Source organism: Malania oleifera, chromosome 7, assembly GCF_029873635.1.
Source record: "Malania oleifera isolate guangnan ecotype guangnan chromosome 7, ASM2987363v1, whole genome shotgun sequence".
Taxonomy (NCBI): Eukaryota; Viridiplantae; Streptophyta; class Magnoliopsida; order Santalales; family Ximeniaceae; genus Malania; species Malania oleifera.
Window position 1 is genome coordinate 987,756 of NC_080423.1, and position 16,351 is coordinate 1,004,106.

The following is a 16,351-nucleotide window of genomic DNA, read 5'->3' on the forward strand; positions in this document are numbered from 1 at the left end:
ATGTTTGATTTAGCCATCTATGTTTGTTATATTATGGTTGAAGATCAATCATGTACTATAGGTATGTCTAGAAAGATTTGGAGTTTTGGACTGCAGATACTTCTGGGTTTTTCACATGCATGGCCTTTTTAGCTCGTTTTGTTCATTGTCCTAATTTCACTCATTTTCCTTTGGGTAATCTCATTTGGAGAGCTAAAATGTACGCTAAGATTAAGGCATTTATTTAGTGTATTCCTTAATATGATTAACACACCAACAATGCAGATCTGAGTAGGCATGAGTAGTGTTATAAGAGCATAGACATGTATGGACCTATATTTTTTTGCACTGTAATATGACGTTCAATATTTAAATGGACTTTTTTGTCTTGCTTGAAGAGCACTGGATTTGTTGACAAAATTTGGAAAATATGTTGGGAGTCACTCCGGAGGCTTTGGCCTGGACATGTATTATGGCTGTATTAGTATGGTGTTTTTGGATTAAGAAGAATTCTAGAATTTCAAGTACCAATGTTTGAAAGATCAGTCACTTTGGGACTGGGTAGTTTTCTTAGCTTCTTGATGATCCACTGCTTCAAAGGCATTTAGAAGGTTTTATTAGGTCGACTCTGAATGGCATTGAAAATCTCTATTGCTTTTAATTTTTTGGCATGCTTTTAACTTTTTTTCTTTTTGTAGGAGGGTGTCTTCTCCACTTTCTTGTAATCCTCTGACTCTCTTCTCTCAATGAATTTATTATTTTTATTTTTATTTTTTAAAAAAAGAATAAATTGTGCACCTGGAACACTCTTATTGTAGAACCATTTAAGCCTGCCCTGTAAAGTATGCCAAAACCAAAGAAAGCCTCCCTAAGATGTTTGGTTCCCTATATGTTATATGGCTGCGAAGAATAACAAATCAGAAAGCTTAAAGCAGAAACTCAAAACATTAACTATGAGTTTTCTCATTTTGAAAACAACAACAACAGCAACTAATAAATTTAAGTGCTTATTTTCTTTAATTCAAGCCAAGGAAGTGTTCTTGAGATTGTTTTAGTTAGGGTAATAATGTAGACATTTCTGCACAGAAGGGGTTGACAATAACAAAGAATATTATGAGTTTTCATATCTTCATTTTTATTCTATTTGATGGCGTCACCCTTCTTTTTTCATTCCTTTCTTTCTTTCTTTCTTAAGCAGAGGCAAACTGGTTTCTACATTGAAACTAAACTGGGTGCTTATTTTCTTTAATTCAAGTCAAGGAAGTGTTCTTGAGATTATGTTATTTAGGGTAATAATGCAGACATTTCTGCATGGAAGGAGTTGACAATGACAAAGAATATTATGAGTTTTCATATCTTCATTTTTATTCTATTTGATGGCATCACCCTTCTTTCATTCCCTTTCTTTCTTTCTTCAGCAGAAGTAAACTGGTTTCTACATTGAAACTAAACTGGGGGAAGTATATATTTGCACTGATCAACTAGTGGGTGAGGTTGAGTTGTTTGCAGCCATCTTGGGATGCTTATCTGGAGACCTTCCTTCTGTTTACATGGGACTGCTGTTGCTTATAAATTGCTACCAGTTTTCAGTTTGCTTATAGATATTTTGATAGAAAAACTTACTGTGTTTTAAGGAAGGAGATTAATTCAAATACAGCCACTCTTTCTGGTTTTCAAGCTAATGTCATTTCATTCTTCATAATCTTAATTTTGCTCCCTTTGCTAATGGAGAATCTTCAAAAAGGTTTCTCGTATTAGAGTTCAATGCACTTATATTAGAAAAGTTAGTTTGGTTGTGCCAAAAGTTTGACGATAAGGACGAATAGATATCTTGGATTATGAAATTATCTTGTTGGAAATTTCTTTTGTGAGAGTTTGTCCACTTTGGAAAAGAGAGTGGAAGAGTGAAATGTATATATGATGGGCATAAGACTTAAAGGCTTAAACTTTTGGGTCAAGTTGGTACTCACCAATATATATCAAGCATGCACAAGAACTCTGCTGGTACTAATAAGTTATATCAAAGTCAATTGATGTAGGACAAGAATCCAGATGATGGGGCAGACCCTTGTTGGAGACTCATTCAAAAGAATTGGGTCAAGGATCGTTGGGTTTAGTTAATAGTTTATTTTGTGTTTAGTTTAATTAGTATATGATTATGTGTATTTGGGGGTTTGTTTGTAATATTGGTGTATTTTAGAGATGTGTTTGTAATTTCATGCAGTTTTAGGGGTGTGTGTAATTTCTTGTAAATAGTGTACGAAAGCCATGTTGGAGTTGGTTGATGAATTTGAATTGAAAGTGAACATGTGATCTCCCCCTTGTATCTCTTTTCTCTTTCTTCTTGTTCTTCTTACCTTCCCCTCTCCTCTATCTCTATCAAATTATGTGTTCAATGTGTAGTTCCTCAATGATGTCTTGCATCACTGATTGTTCGTTGGCACTGACCCCTGTATATGAAGCCCACACAAGGAATCTCCCGGTACTAATTAGTGGTATCAAAGCTGATGGTTCATAATGTTGGACAATCGACAATGCAAATAGAGGTGTAAATGCTAATTTTTTTTACATGAACTGAGACCAAGAGGATCATTTAGGGCTGGTAGATGGATCCGAATGGGGTAAATACATGGCAGTTAGTGATGATTTGAAGGCGCATGGAATGCAATCCAAGACATATAAGGCCCAGGGGGTAAGGCCTACTTTAGCAACCATTGGAGGATGGCCTTCCTCCCAAGGAGAAGATGACTTCCACGGCTCTGCTCAAGGAGGACAAGAGGTTCACAAGTGAGGATGAGGTTGTTTGAAATATTCACTTGCGAGTTGTCCCACATCAGAAAAAGGAGTGGATGAAGTATGGTTTTATACCTCTATATGCCTATATATATGCCCAAGACTAATGGCTTAAGCCTTAGGCTTTTGCTCAAGTTGGTGTTCATCTATGGATGTTGAGCCCTGATAAGGACTCTCTTGGTGCTAATATATTTAATATTCATGTTTCTTATATACGTAGTGTTGTCTTTGACCAGGTGCCTTGATCTGGATTCGTTCTTAAGAGAATTGTTCAGTTGCTTTGGCGTGGACATGTAGTGGCGTATTGTCAAAGAGCAGAAGGATCTCACTCTAATCTCTGGTTTAATGGTATGGGATGGGAGTAGGACATCATTTGGACTATTATTCGGTGCAGGAGCGCCTCCGAGGAATTTGTTAATAGTCTTTCTAATATTCCAATTTGTATGCCTCAGTATGATGTTAATGTTAGATTTCCACTTTACTTAAAAGCTTAAGCTGTTAGGTTGTAGGCCAAGAATGTATATCAAGCTTTAACACTCCCCTATTCGCGCAGCCTGAAAACACATGAAGAGATAAACAGACACTAGATAACACCCATTATAGGGAATAAATTATTTTGTAAACACCACAAAATAAACGCGGGCAGCAAGATCAGAACCGAGGACCTCCTGGTGGCCAGTTCTGATACCAAGTTAGATTACTACGTTACCTAATAGCTTTAGCTGTTACGTTGTGGGCCAGCAATGTATATCAAGCTTTAACAGTTAATAAAAGCTGAGAAATGTTCTGAGGGTTTTAATTGGGTGCTTTAAGAGGGGAGAAGATCATAGTTCTCATTTAGTGTGGATGACACAATTATGCTTGTGAGGCACTGGTGGAGCATATTTTGAATCTTAGCTGCATTTTCTGGCCTTGGAATCTGTATCATGACTGAAGATGACTTGGGCAAGTGCAGTATTGTTCCTTTGGGCAGAGTGTAGTTGGGAACTTGAGATCATGGAGTGTGGGATGGGTTTCTTCTCTGCTTCATTTGGGATGGCTGCTGGGTCTAAAATTTAAGGAGATTGGAATTTTGGGAACCAGTGATAAAGAAATTCAGGAGGTTATCTAAATGCTGACTCTTATGATAAGCACTTCATCAAATTTACTAATTTATTATGTATCAATTTTTTCTATTCCATCTTCAGCTGCAAACAGAATATCCCCAGACATGTTTCCTGTGGGGCAGTGGGGAGGGTAGTTTAAAATATCATCTTGTTTTAAGGGGGATGTGAAACTTTCAGGTGATGAATAGTGCTTTTCTTTAGAAGTTGATTTGGAGATATACACAAGAATTATTTAAGGAGGGTGACAATGGTGATCACCACTTGGTGATTTTTAAAGTTTCTGGCGCAATGTCCTTGTCCTTTTCCTCACTTGTGATTTGCTGGGTCATATCATGTTCTTTGATGGATCTCTCCAGAAGACAAGGAGAAACTGGAGCCTCATTTACTCCACTTTCTCGTACATGGTGCTCTTTGATGGGGAGAATTAGCAAAACTCTTAAAGCATTTGATCTCCCTCCTCTCTAACCAGGGGTTATCCTTCTCAAATCTTTGTTCCTTTGCTAATCAGAGTTGGGCAAATTCATAATGATATCAAATCTTTATTTCTTGGAAGTTATTGCTTGTACTTGGAAACTCTTCCTTCCGTATTTGAATAGTATTCTTCATCTATCAAAAATGAAATATTAAAATTTTATTGAAATTGCCATCCTTCCTATCATTGATCTGGAGACTAATAATTGGGAGTTCAATGCTTGGACATTTTCCTCTTGTTCTTTCTTTTGAGTCTTCTTGTTGAGTAAATGGCATCTGATATGCCTAGCATATACCATTGGTATTTTTAGTTTGTTTTCACATTTTTTCAGGTTTTTGTTCCCAACATTTTAGTTTTTGGTAAATATATTCGAATACCCATGCAGGATTTCTTTGCAAGACACAAATTTTGGTACGCTTAATATTTTCAATAAATGGGTTCAATATCATTTTGTATTTAAATTATAATGCCTTGTCTGTTTGCTGCTAGTGTACCTAACGTATTCTTAATTTTGTTTTAACGTTGGAGTGGTCTTTTAACTACTTTGCCCGTGTGAATTTTAAATCATGACTGATGATAATGGTTTTTCAGCACAGATATTACCAGGCTTTTGCTGCATATGCTGGATTCAGCTTAGGTTTGGCAGCTGCAGCAGCATCTCTCTGTGCTTTCATTGCTCCTGCAGCTGCTGGTTCTGGTATTCCTGAGGTGAAGGCATATTTGAATGGTGTGGATGCTCATTCTATTTTGGCTCCGAGTACTCTCTTTGTAAAGGTGAGTAGAAATCTCTCTCTCTCTCTCTCTCTCTCACACACACACACACACACACAACAAGAATGTTACGAAAAATTGTAAAGACAAGGAAATTTATCACGATCCATCACTTTTTGACAGAAATAGGTTCAGGTTACTACTTTGGAGTATTTGCATTGAGATTCAAACCCCCCCCCCCCACCCCTAAAAAAAGATAGAAAAAGGAAAAAAGAAAACTAGTCTAATCAAGCCTGGTCAAATGTGTATTATGTTGGGAAACATACAGAAAACTCAGTCTTATATTTTCCTCTCCACTTCTCATTGTGGTTCATAATGTTTCTCTTCACCACGCACACGTTGAAATGGAGCTAAATTTGTTTTCTTGTTTAAACACGAAGCCCATAATTTCAGTAAGTAGCTCAAATGCTGACTAAAAAGTTGAAGAGCATTTAATGCTTTAGTTTTACACCTGGAGGATCATTGTCCTGATCATTTATCTTCTACAGCAGTGGCTAATGTATTGTATGGATTCAAGAAACATTATTTCTGACTCTGAATAAGTTTGTCAACCTTGCTTTGAGAATTAGTGAAGACTTCGAACTGGCTTCAAGTGGCCCCTCTCTCTCTTTCTCTCCCTTTCTCTCACACACGCCCGCGCATATATATGCAGATAAATAAAAAAGAATTTTGTACTTATTTTAAAATTTATGAAGAGGCATAATTGCTAAGAGAAGATTAGGTTCAATATAAAATGCACAAAATGCAATTTTTTAAGGTAGGGAAAAGAAATTCCTGGTTGTGGTGGATTTTGAGACCTTGGATCTTATATGAGCTGAAGGATGAATTGAATAAGATGTGATACGTAGAGTTAAAGTAGGTTGGGTAAAATAGAGAAGTGTTCCAGACGTGTGTGAAATACTTTTGGAATTAGAAGAGAAGCTTTTGGTATGAATATAAGACCAGCTATGTTATATGGATTAGACTGTTGGGCAAGAAACAACATATCCAGAAAGTAGCTGTAGCATCAATGAGAACATTAAATGGATAAGGAATGAGCATATCCTGGATAAGTTAGCATAGCACATGTTATAGATAAGGGAATGTCAACTAAGATGGTTTTAGCACTTGCAACTTAGGCCAAAAACTCATCCAGTGAGAAAGAGTGGTAAATATTAGAGGCTGTAGAGGGGGAAGGGGTAGGCCTTGAATAACTTCGTCCGAGGTAGTAAGGTTTTGTAAGCACTTCAGCTTTCTGAGGATCTTGCCTTATATTGTGCATAATGGTGGAAAAAGGATTCATATAGTCAATCCACATAGAGGGACTCAAGGCTTTGGAGGTGCTACTGGTGATGATGGTGGTGGTTTTTTAACTTGTGGAGAAACTTTTACAGCAGGTTCAATGCCAGCATTATATTCTAAAGCATGAGGCTCAAAGTATGCATGAGGCTTTGGCCCTTAGCTTTTTGTTAATCATTATGCCTTCAATGCCCCTTTTTCAATATCTACTATCATTAAATCTGTGTGACAGTGTGGAGCTGTGGCTATCAACTGGAGCTGTTGGCTATATGTTTGGACTGCTCATTGGGTTTGGAACAATTTTACACAGTTACACTGTTGGGATTCAAACTTTTGTGGTTGCATACATGTGCACACATGCACACACGTATATGAAAACAAGTATCTCGATCCATTTTTTTCTGTGTTTAATTTTTCACTGGAAATTACAAAAATAACCTGAAAGTTGTCTCTGGTCACACTTTGCACCCTCTAATCTGAAAGCCTATGTTTTATGCCTCAAGAATGATGACAAGGATTAATGAAAAAACAAATAGATGAATTTATATCTCTCAACTCCTGTTTAATGAAAATTGCATTCCAATACTGACAAGAATCTTAGATGCTGGTGATGTTGTACAATTGATTTGTGGATTTGACAGTAATATGAGATAAAAAAAAATAAAAATAAGGAAAATAAGATAAGGGAGGAGGAGAATGGCTGGTTGTGACCATGGTGCAGGTCGCCAGCATTCATCGTGGCAGTGGGTATCCCTCAGGTTCTATTTTAAAGGAGGAGAAGAGGACCTGAGGACGGACAAGTGAGGACCTGCTAAATTACAGCTGCTGCCTGGATTCTGACAATAATGACCAAAATAGCCGGGACAAATGGTTGGTTTTTCCGCCTGGATTGACACTGACAATGGAGATTGGCGGGTCATAGTGAAGGTTACAGCTGGAAGGTCCAGTTCTGATTTTTATGTTGCCCTCTCTGTTTATCTCTTTTTTCTCCTGCTTTTTATTTATTTATTTATTTAGTTATTGAGAATCACGGCTGTTCTAAGTAAATTTCTTGGGGCTGTGGAATGAGGGCTTCACTGGTGAACAAAGTTGGTTTGTTGAATCTCCAAAGGTCTCAGCTAAAGGTAATGGAGCTGCAACTCATGGTTGAAATTGGGCTGCATATGCTTTGCTGTGATGGTGGTTCTCATTGTTCTCCGGTAGCACATATCTATGCCAAGATGATGGTGATGGTGGTGGAAATTGGGTTATGTGCTCAGGATCTGGAGTTTATCAGTTGCCAACTTGCCACAAATGAATGATTTCATTTTTTAACATATTCAACTTCACTCAATTGTGGGTTAGAACATCTATTTAAAATTATTAAAATATATTCGTTTAGCTAATTTTTTGTATTTTGCTAATTTTTCATGGAGAAAAGAAGGTTGAATATATTAGTGGAGAAAATAAATTCTTTTCGTCTCATATATTATAAAATTTCAAGTAGTATGATTTGTTGGAATTATCAAAATGAGGCACTTGGCAAAACCTATGATTTGATTTTCAGGAATAAGTGCACTGTAGCAGGGGTACATTGAGAGCATTGGTAGAAACGAGAAGTTGGGGGAAAGGAGGAAACAGTGGAGCAGGAATGAAGTGTGCACAGAAGAGTTCAAGTAGTATAAATTCTTTTTGTCTCATGTATTATAAAATTTTAAGTTGTATAATTTGTTGGAATTATCAAAATGAGGCACTTGGAAAAACCTATGATTTGATTTTCAGGAATAAGTGCACTGTAGCAGGGGTACATTGAGAGCATTGGTAGAAACAAGAAGTTGGGGGAAAGGAGGAAACAGTGGAGCAGGAATGAAGTGTGCACAGAAGAGTTCCAGTGGTTGTTCAGTTTAGGGCATGGGAACAGAGAAAGAAGGGCTGTGTGATGTGACTTTCAGTGTGAAGGATGTATCTGAATGAATGAACAGTGGTGAAAGTGAAGATGGACAGAAGAGCAGGGGTGGGTTTGTCTCTGTGTGTATTGTTTTAACATATTTTGACAATGGATATAGGGTTTTTTTTAGTAGGCTGAAGTTTTGGAGGTGGTCGCTCAGTTCAGGGGCATTGTGTAGGAGGGCAGGGGTTGCCATGAATTTACAAAGATGAAGGAAGAGAGAAGGCAGAATATGGAGGGATGTTGGTTGTGTAGGCTCTCTGTTTCGTGTTTGCCAGGCTCATCTTATGAACGTAGGAAGAACCTTGGGGAATTTGTTTCTTGAAATGGTGTCTTTGTCTTTTGGATGTAAGTCAACAAATTTATCTGTTAGCTAAGGGGACAGCTACCTAATGCACAACCAATGTCCAACTTAATTCTCAATTCAAATCTGAATTATCTAACATATAGGAGGCCTTTTATAGGTTTACAATGCTTGGCAAATAAGAAAACTAGTTTAAGAAACCTAAATAAACCAAAGGTCCATTTGGTATCATTGTCAAAAAATTTTAGACATGAAAACCATAAACAAAAACTGAAAACTAGAAAAATAGGAACCTGTTTGTTTAATAATTGAATCAAATAATAATTAGAAACATGATTAAAATAATAAAAATGTAAAAGAATATAATTCTGAACTTTATATTATAACAAAAATTAATATAAATAATAATTATTTAATTATGATTTTAAACTCATTTTTTAGTACTCCAAGAGAAATCCTATTGTACATGACAATTGAAAAATAATAAAATGTTTTTTTGAATGACTTATTATTTTTTCAAATTTTTAGATTGATATTCTTATTTTAATTATATTTTACATGGTTTTTTATTATAATTTCAATGAAAAGCTTTATATAGAATGAATAATTTAATCCACAAAAATCAATTTGGGATATTAAAGGAGCAGGTTGTCATTACAACTAACAATCATAAAATCTGCTACAGTTTTTGTGAAAACCAACAACAGAAAGCTGAGAACATAAACATATGCGTTGTCATAACCTGTTTTTTCTCAATACACTAACAGAAAACAGAAAACAGAAAACAGAAAACAGAATTTTACCAAACAGCACCCAAAATACTAGTTTCCTAAAATAATAAAGAATCTCCTCCATAATGGGTGCATCAATCTCCCTTTGTGGAAAAAGGAACTCAGCCTCACGTTAAAGCAGGCATGCAGCCAACATTACGTCATCTTCATCCCTCAAATACTCAGTTGCATTCACAATATGATAATCAATGGAGTTCCGATCTTCAACAGTCTACTAGAGCAACACAAGTCTTCATAGGACAATTGCAATAAGAGTGTCCTTTTCTCTAACAATTATAGCACTAAATGGAAAGCATTCAATCTGCTTAGAATCATGCAATTTGCTATGGGGTGGAGGCGGTTCAGGTGGGGCAGACATTTTTGCTTAGGTATCCTTCCAATAAGTACTATTTTTTTCTCAGCATTCCTAGCTAAGGCAGTAGCTTGATCAATGGAATGAAACTCATAGAATTGCAGTGCAATACATAATCCATGACAGTCCCCGCAATAATGAAATATGCATTGCCGTTCATCTTCATCAAGAGAACGTCTGTGAAACTTGTTAAGATTTGATTAAAAATGAATGACCTAACTTAAAGATAGTTCCATCCCTCTATTTATAATACAAATTTAAATACATTTTGATGACAATAATACCCTTACTAACTCTTACTAATTAACATACTAACACACTCAATAATAATAATAATAATAATAATACTAAAAGACATATATTACCTCTAACACCCCCCCTCAAGCTGGAGAATAAATGTCATAAGCTCCTAGCATGTTACAAATGAATCTAAGACAAGCACCCCACAACACCTTGGTAAACAAATTAGCAAGTTGCATGTCTGACATCACATAAGCAGTTGTAATGAGCTTTTGCACAAGTTTCTTCCGAACAAAGTGGCAATCAACTTCAATGTGCTTCGTTCGCTCATGAAATACTGGGTTGGAGCCTGGAGGCAATATGAAGAGCAACTTCATTATCACACATCAACTTCATAGGTTGAGAATGCAGAAAACTCAATTATTCCAACATGTTCTTCAACCAGATAAGTTCACAGGTAGTGTGACCCATGGATCCATGTTTTGATTCAGCATTTGACCTTGCTACCACAGTTTGTTTCTTACTTTTCCAAGAAACCAAATTACCACAACCAAGATACAGTACCCGATAGTGTATCCCCGATCAGAAGGCGATCCAGCCCAATCTGCATCTATATATCTATGGATACAAGTGTGACCCTAATCACGATATAAAAACCTCTCCCAGGTGCACCTTTTAGATATCTCAAGATGCAAATTACTACATCCCAATGACTTGTCCTCAGAGAATCTAGAAATTGACTCACAACACTTGTTGCAAAAGATATATTCGGTCGAGTAATTATGAGATAATTCAAGTTTCCAACAAGTCTCCGATATTGTCCAGGATTAGGTAGCAAATCACCCATATTTAGCATTAACTTGCTATTAGGATCCATGAGTGTATCAATCGGTTTAGATCCCAACAAGCCAGTTTCATCTAAAAAATCAAGAACATACTTTGTTTGTGATACAACAATTCCGATACAAGATCTCGATACTTCTATACCCAAGAAGTATTTCAACGGTCCCAAATCTTTGGTCTGAAATTTAGACTGTAGAAAAAGTTTGAGACTCTAAATACCTTTATCATCATCACCTGTAATAACAATATCATCCACATAAAAAACAAGAAGGATCCTACCCAATGAAGTATGATGATAAAACACGTAATGATCCACAACACACCGTCAAAGAACAAACTCAAGTACCACAGCACTGAAATGACCAAACCATGCTCTGGGAGATTGTTTTAAACCGTATAAAGCCTTATTGAGCCGACACACTAAGCCTGACTCCCCCTGAGCAACAAATCCAAGTGGTTGCTCCATATAGACCTCCTCAAGGTCAACATGCAAGAAGGCATTTTTTACATCTAACTGATGCAAAGGCCACTAACAAGTAGTAGCCAAGGAGATGAATAGACGTACTAATGTAAGTTTGGCAACCAGAGAAAAAGTATCAGAATAATCCAGATCATACACTTGAGTGTATCCCTTAGCAGCAAGACAGGTCTTTAGATGAGCCACAGAACCATCAAGGTTGATTTCATACTGTATACCCAGTGACAACCAACCACAAACTTGTCAGGAGGAAGTGATGGCAAGTCCCAAGTACCATTGTCATGTAATGCATTCATCTCTTCAACCATAGCATCCCTCCACCTTAAATGGGCTAAGGCTTCCGAAACAGATTTAGGACGGGTAGTAGATGATAGAGCAGTGACAAAACAATAATAGGATGGTGATAGGGAGTCACAAGAAATATAGTTGGAAATGGGGTGTTGAATACATGAGCATTTACCTTTCTGAACAGCAATTGGAGGATCAACATCATGGGAATTATGATCATCAGAAGAGGAAACCAAAGGCGTGGCAGTAGAATCTAAAGGGGGACTCTCTTCCTTGGAGTCATTGTCGTGAATACACCTGCAAATTAGGATGATCAAGGCGATGAGAAGGACTCGAACTACATGGAAATTCAGATGGTTCGTTGGGCAAGGACAGCAATGTAGAATCTGGAAGATTAGGCAAAGGAAGAGACTCATTGAGCTCATAAGCACTCAGTGATTGGGTGTAGTAAGGTGTAGACTCAAAGAAGGTAACATGGCAGAAACAAAAAACGATGCAGCATAGGAATATAACAAAGATATCCCTTTCGAGTATACGAGTAGCCTAGAAATACATATTTTATAGAGGATCCAACTTATCCATCCTAGGAGTTAGTTGATGAACAAAGGACACACGCAAATATACGAAGAGGAAGAGAAAATAAAGGTGAATTAGGAAAGAGAATGGAGTAGGAAATTTTACCACTTAGAACAAAGGATGGCATTCTATTGATCAAATAATAAGCAGTAAGTACAGCATCACTCCAAAACACTTAAGGTGCATGCATTTGATAAAGTAAAGTGCGAGTGATTTCAAGAAGAAGTCTATTTTTTCGCTCTGCAATCCCATTTTGTTTAGGAGTGTGGACACAGGGTGATTGATGAACAGTACCAAACTAAGTCATATAAGTAGAGAATTGTGCATTAAAAAACTCTTTAGCATTATCACTTCGAAGTATTCGAACTAGCAAACCAAATTAAGTCTTTATTTCATAACAAAAGGCACAACATACATGAAATAACTCAGAACGATCTTTTATTAAATATAACCAAATCATTCTTGAATAATAATCCACAAATGTTACAAAGTACTAGAAACCCAACTTGGACACAACCCTACCAGGACCTCATACATCTAAATGAACTAACATAAAAGGGCTTGCAACTCGTTTGTTGCCCAAGAAGTGAAAGAAACACGATGGTGCTTTCCTAACTAACAAGGCTCACAATCGAGACTAGACACAAAAATCAAACTAGGAACAAGACATTTTAACTTTTCCAATGAAGGATGACCCAAGCGACAATGAATTTGGAAAGGTGTGGCAGCAGTAGTGCAGGCGGTCGAAGGAGATAGTGGCTTAAAGTGATAAGAGTCCACCAACTTCATGCCCTCTTCCTCGTCTTCAAATCCTGAATAACCACATAATCAAGGAATAATGTCACTAAATAATTCATGGATTTTGTAATTTTGCTAACGGATATAAGATTGAAAGGAAATTTGGGAATGTATAAAACCAAAGGAAGTGAAATAGAAGTAAGATTTACAGTCCCAATTCCCTTGACTACAATTTTGGATCCATCAGTAAGAGTAACAGAAGGTAAATTTGCTAGATATTGAAGAGAGGAGAAAAAAGCTAGGTATACCTGTGATATGATCAATGGTAGGGAAATCTATCACCCAGGGACTAGGATGAAAAGTACTGGATGACAGGCATACTGTGTGTGACGCTTGATACTGGTGAGACTTGGAATACTCTTCCTTTGACATAGAGATAGTATGTTGCCCTCGACTCGACCCCAAAGGTGAGGAGTCGATGGTGGCTACGTTGGCAACACGTGAAGGCCTACCGTGAAAATCCCAACACTACTCAATACTATGATTATTCCGTCCACAATGAGTGCACTTGCAAGGAGTACCTCTGCCTCATCAATCTCTACCACTACAAATACTCAAATCACCACAATAACTTTTGTGGTTGCTTGGTAGAGAACTAGAATCACTCTATGTAACAAAAGTTGTCCTCTCAAAGCCAGATGCAAGAGCAGGAGAATGTGTGCTAAAGGAAGCATGAAGGACACGAGAATAAACATCAGCAAATGATGGCAGCTCGGCACTACTAAGTATCTGGGACCGAACTACCTCAAACTCAGGTCTCAAGCCTGCTAGAACATGAAGAACTGTCATCTGCTCGCTCTGCTTCTGCATCTCACAAAAGTCGGTAGTTATTGGTTGCACGACGTTAAGCTTCTCATTAATATGCCTGGGATAAACCATACATACGTGTAATGTTACTGGAGTATAGAAGTTTGACATAATCCCAAATCTCCTTGCACGTATCTAGATGCATACACATCCATGCAATTTGTGGCTCCATCGAATTCCATAGAAGGGAAAAAATCAACGCATCTTCCTGAACCCACCGTCTTTTCTCTTCTCATCAGAAGAATCAGATTGGAGCAAGTGGTCAGATTTCCCTAATCCTGCTAAATAAATTTGAACAGCTTTAGACCACTGAACATAGTTTTTTCCATCCAACTTTTAAGTCGTTATTTGTGGCAGCGATGTAGGAAACAAATTTTTGGGATTCATAGATTCCATCCCAACACTTACAAATCAACAATCACACCAAAAACAAGAATAACAATCAAAACTAATCAGGACAATCACAAACTATGTGAAGCACCGACACAACGATGGGCGAAGTGAACAACTCACCAATGGATATAGCGCTGCCACAACACTCACAAATCAGCAACCACACCAAAAACAAGAAGGACAATCTTAATCGAAACAATCACAAACCATGTGAAGCACCAACACAACCACGGACAAGGTGAACAACTCATTGACGTATATAGCACTGCCACAGCCTCATAACAGAACATACGAACTCTGCCACGGCTCCAAAAAACTCACAAGGAAGCCTTCACAAATCCTGAACAGAAATTAATGGAATACCGTGAGTGCATGGTCGAAAAAGGTTGAATTTTTTAGAAAAAAATTGGCCTAACAGCTTGATAATATAGTATAAAGGAATCAGAGCATAACAAAAGGAAAAAAGAAAAAAGTGGTCATAACTGCTCTCACGAACCAGCTTGTGGGGTTGGCTCTGCCAGCATTTGGTCGGCGCATTGGGGAGTGTGGAGTACCTTCCGGCCATGAGGTTTTGTGGGGTGGGTCGCCGTGGGGTCTAATTATGGGTATATGGTTGGTTTTGTGATTAGTTTGGGATGGAGGTAGATTAGGGAAGAATAGCCACAGGAATGGCGTTATGAGCAATGGCCGAGGGAAATAGGGTTTAAGATAGGATTATGCTATGATACCGTGTTAAGATTTGATTAAAAATGAATGACCTAATTTGAAGATAGGTCTCTCCCTCTATTTATAATACAAATTTAAATACATTCTAATGAGAATAATACCCTTACTAACTCTCACTAATTAACATATTAACGCACTCAATAATAATAAAACTAAAAGACATATATAATTCCTAAGAAAACTCAAGCATGCACATCAATATCTTATATCCCGTTGAGTCAAGGTGCATAACTTGAAAGTAATACAACATCAAGAACAAGAAGCCTTAAGTCCCACGTGTGGAGTCGGCTACATGAATCCTTTTTCGCCAATTCACCTAATCGAGAGCATTTTCTTCCTCTTAACTTAAGAGCTTTTAAATCCTTCCTTGCCACCTTATTCTAGGTTATTTTAGGTCTACCCATGCCCCTTTTAATATCAAAAATTATAATTAACTCACTTCTCCTCACAGGTGCACTACTAGACCTACGTTTCAAATGCCCAAACCACCTAAGCCACCCCTCCCTTATCATATCTTCAAGCGGTGTTATGCCTAATTTATTGACTATATGTTGTTCCTTAATTTATCTTTGAATGTAATTTATCTTTGAATGTTATACCACTCATCGACCTTAACATTTGCATTTTGGAAGCTTTTCCTTTTAATACATATTGTTTATTAGTTACACAACATTCTAATCCATAAAGCATGGCTGGCCTTATAGCCATCTTATAGAATGTTCTTTTTAATTTTAAAGGTATTCTACTATCACTCAACACGTTTGATGCACTCCCCCATTTTACCCAACCTACTTTAACTCTATATATTACATCCTCGTCAATTTTCCCTTCTACTTGCATAATAGATCCAAGATATCAGAATCTACTTAATGTTATTAATTTATTGATTATCAAGTTTAATCTTCTCTCCGGTACTCCCCCTTATGTTACTAAGTTTACATTTCATATATTTCATCTTAGTCCTTCTTATCCTAAAACTTTTTGACTCTAAAACGGTTCTCCAAAGTTCTAAGTTAGATTCCACACCACTCTTACTTTCATCAATCAAAACAATATCATCTACAAACAACATATAGGTCAAAAACTTGAGTTTGATTTTTATCTTGTGAGAAGCTTTCATGGCGATCGTCCCATACATCCTTCACTATTCTATGAAACATCACATTCATAGCAATTTGTGGCTCCATGCTATTCCAAACCACACAAGCAATATGTCATTCTCTTTCATCCACTCTTCATGATCCTTGGAGTTTGAAGATGGAGGAAAATGCAGCAAATATTTGAACTTTCCTTTCGCATTAATATATGCATGTACTGCATGAGACCGTAGCAGGTAGTTGGAGCCTGGAGGATCCAACCAATTTGATGACTGTGATCTGTACTTTAACAGCATCAGTTGTAGCTCTCTCTGTAGACGCCATCAAAACCA

At 37.1% G+C, this 16,351-nt stretch overlaps 1 protein-coding gene across 3 annotated transcripts in view; it reads left to right on the forward strand.

Moving 5' to 3' along the window:
* The window catches only part of LOC131160385 (chloride channel protein CLC-c-like), a 53,889-nt gene that overhangs the window by 16,200 nt on the left and 21,338 nt on the right, over positions 1 to 16,351 (forward strand). For all 3 annotated transcript variants that reach the window (XM_058116026.1, XM_058116028.1, XM_058116027.1), the window contains exon 4: positions 4,947 to 5,124. In XM_058116026.1, coding sequence (XP_057972009.1) covers positions 4,947 to 5,124 — 178 coding nt within the window. The remainder of the gene's footprint in view (positions 1 to 4,946; positions 5,125 to 16,351) is intronic.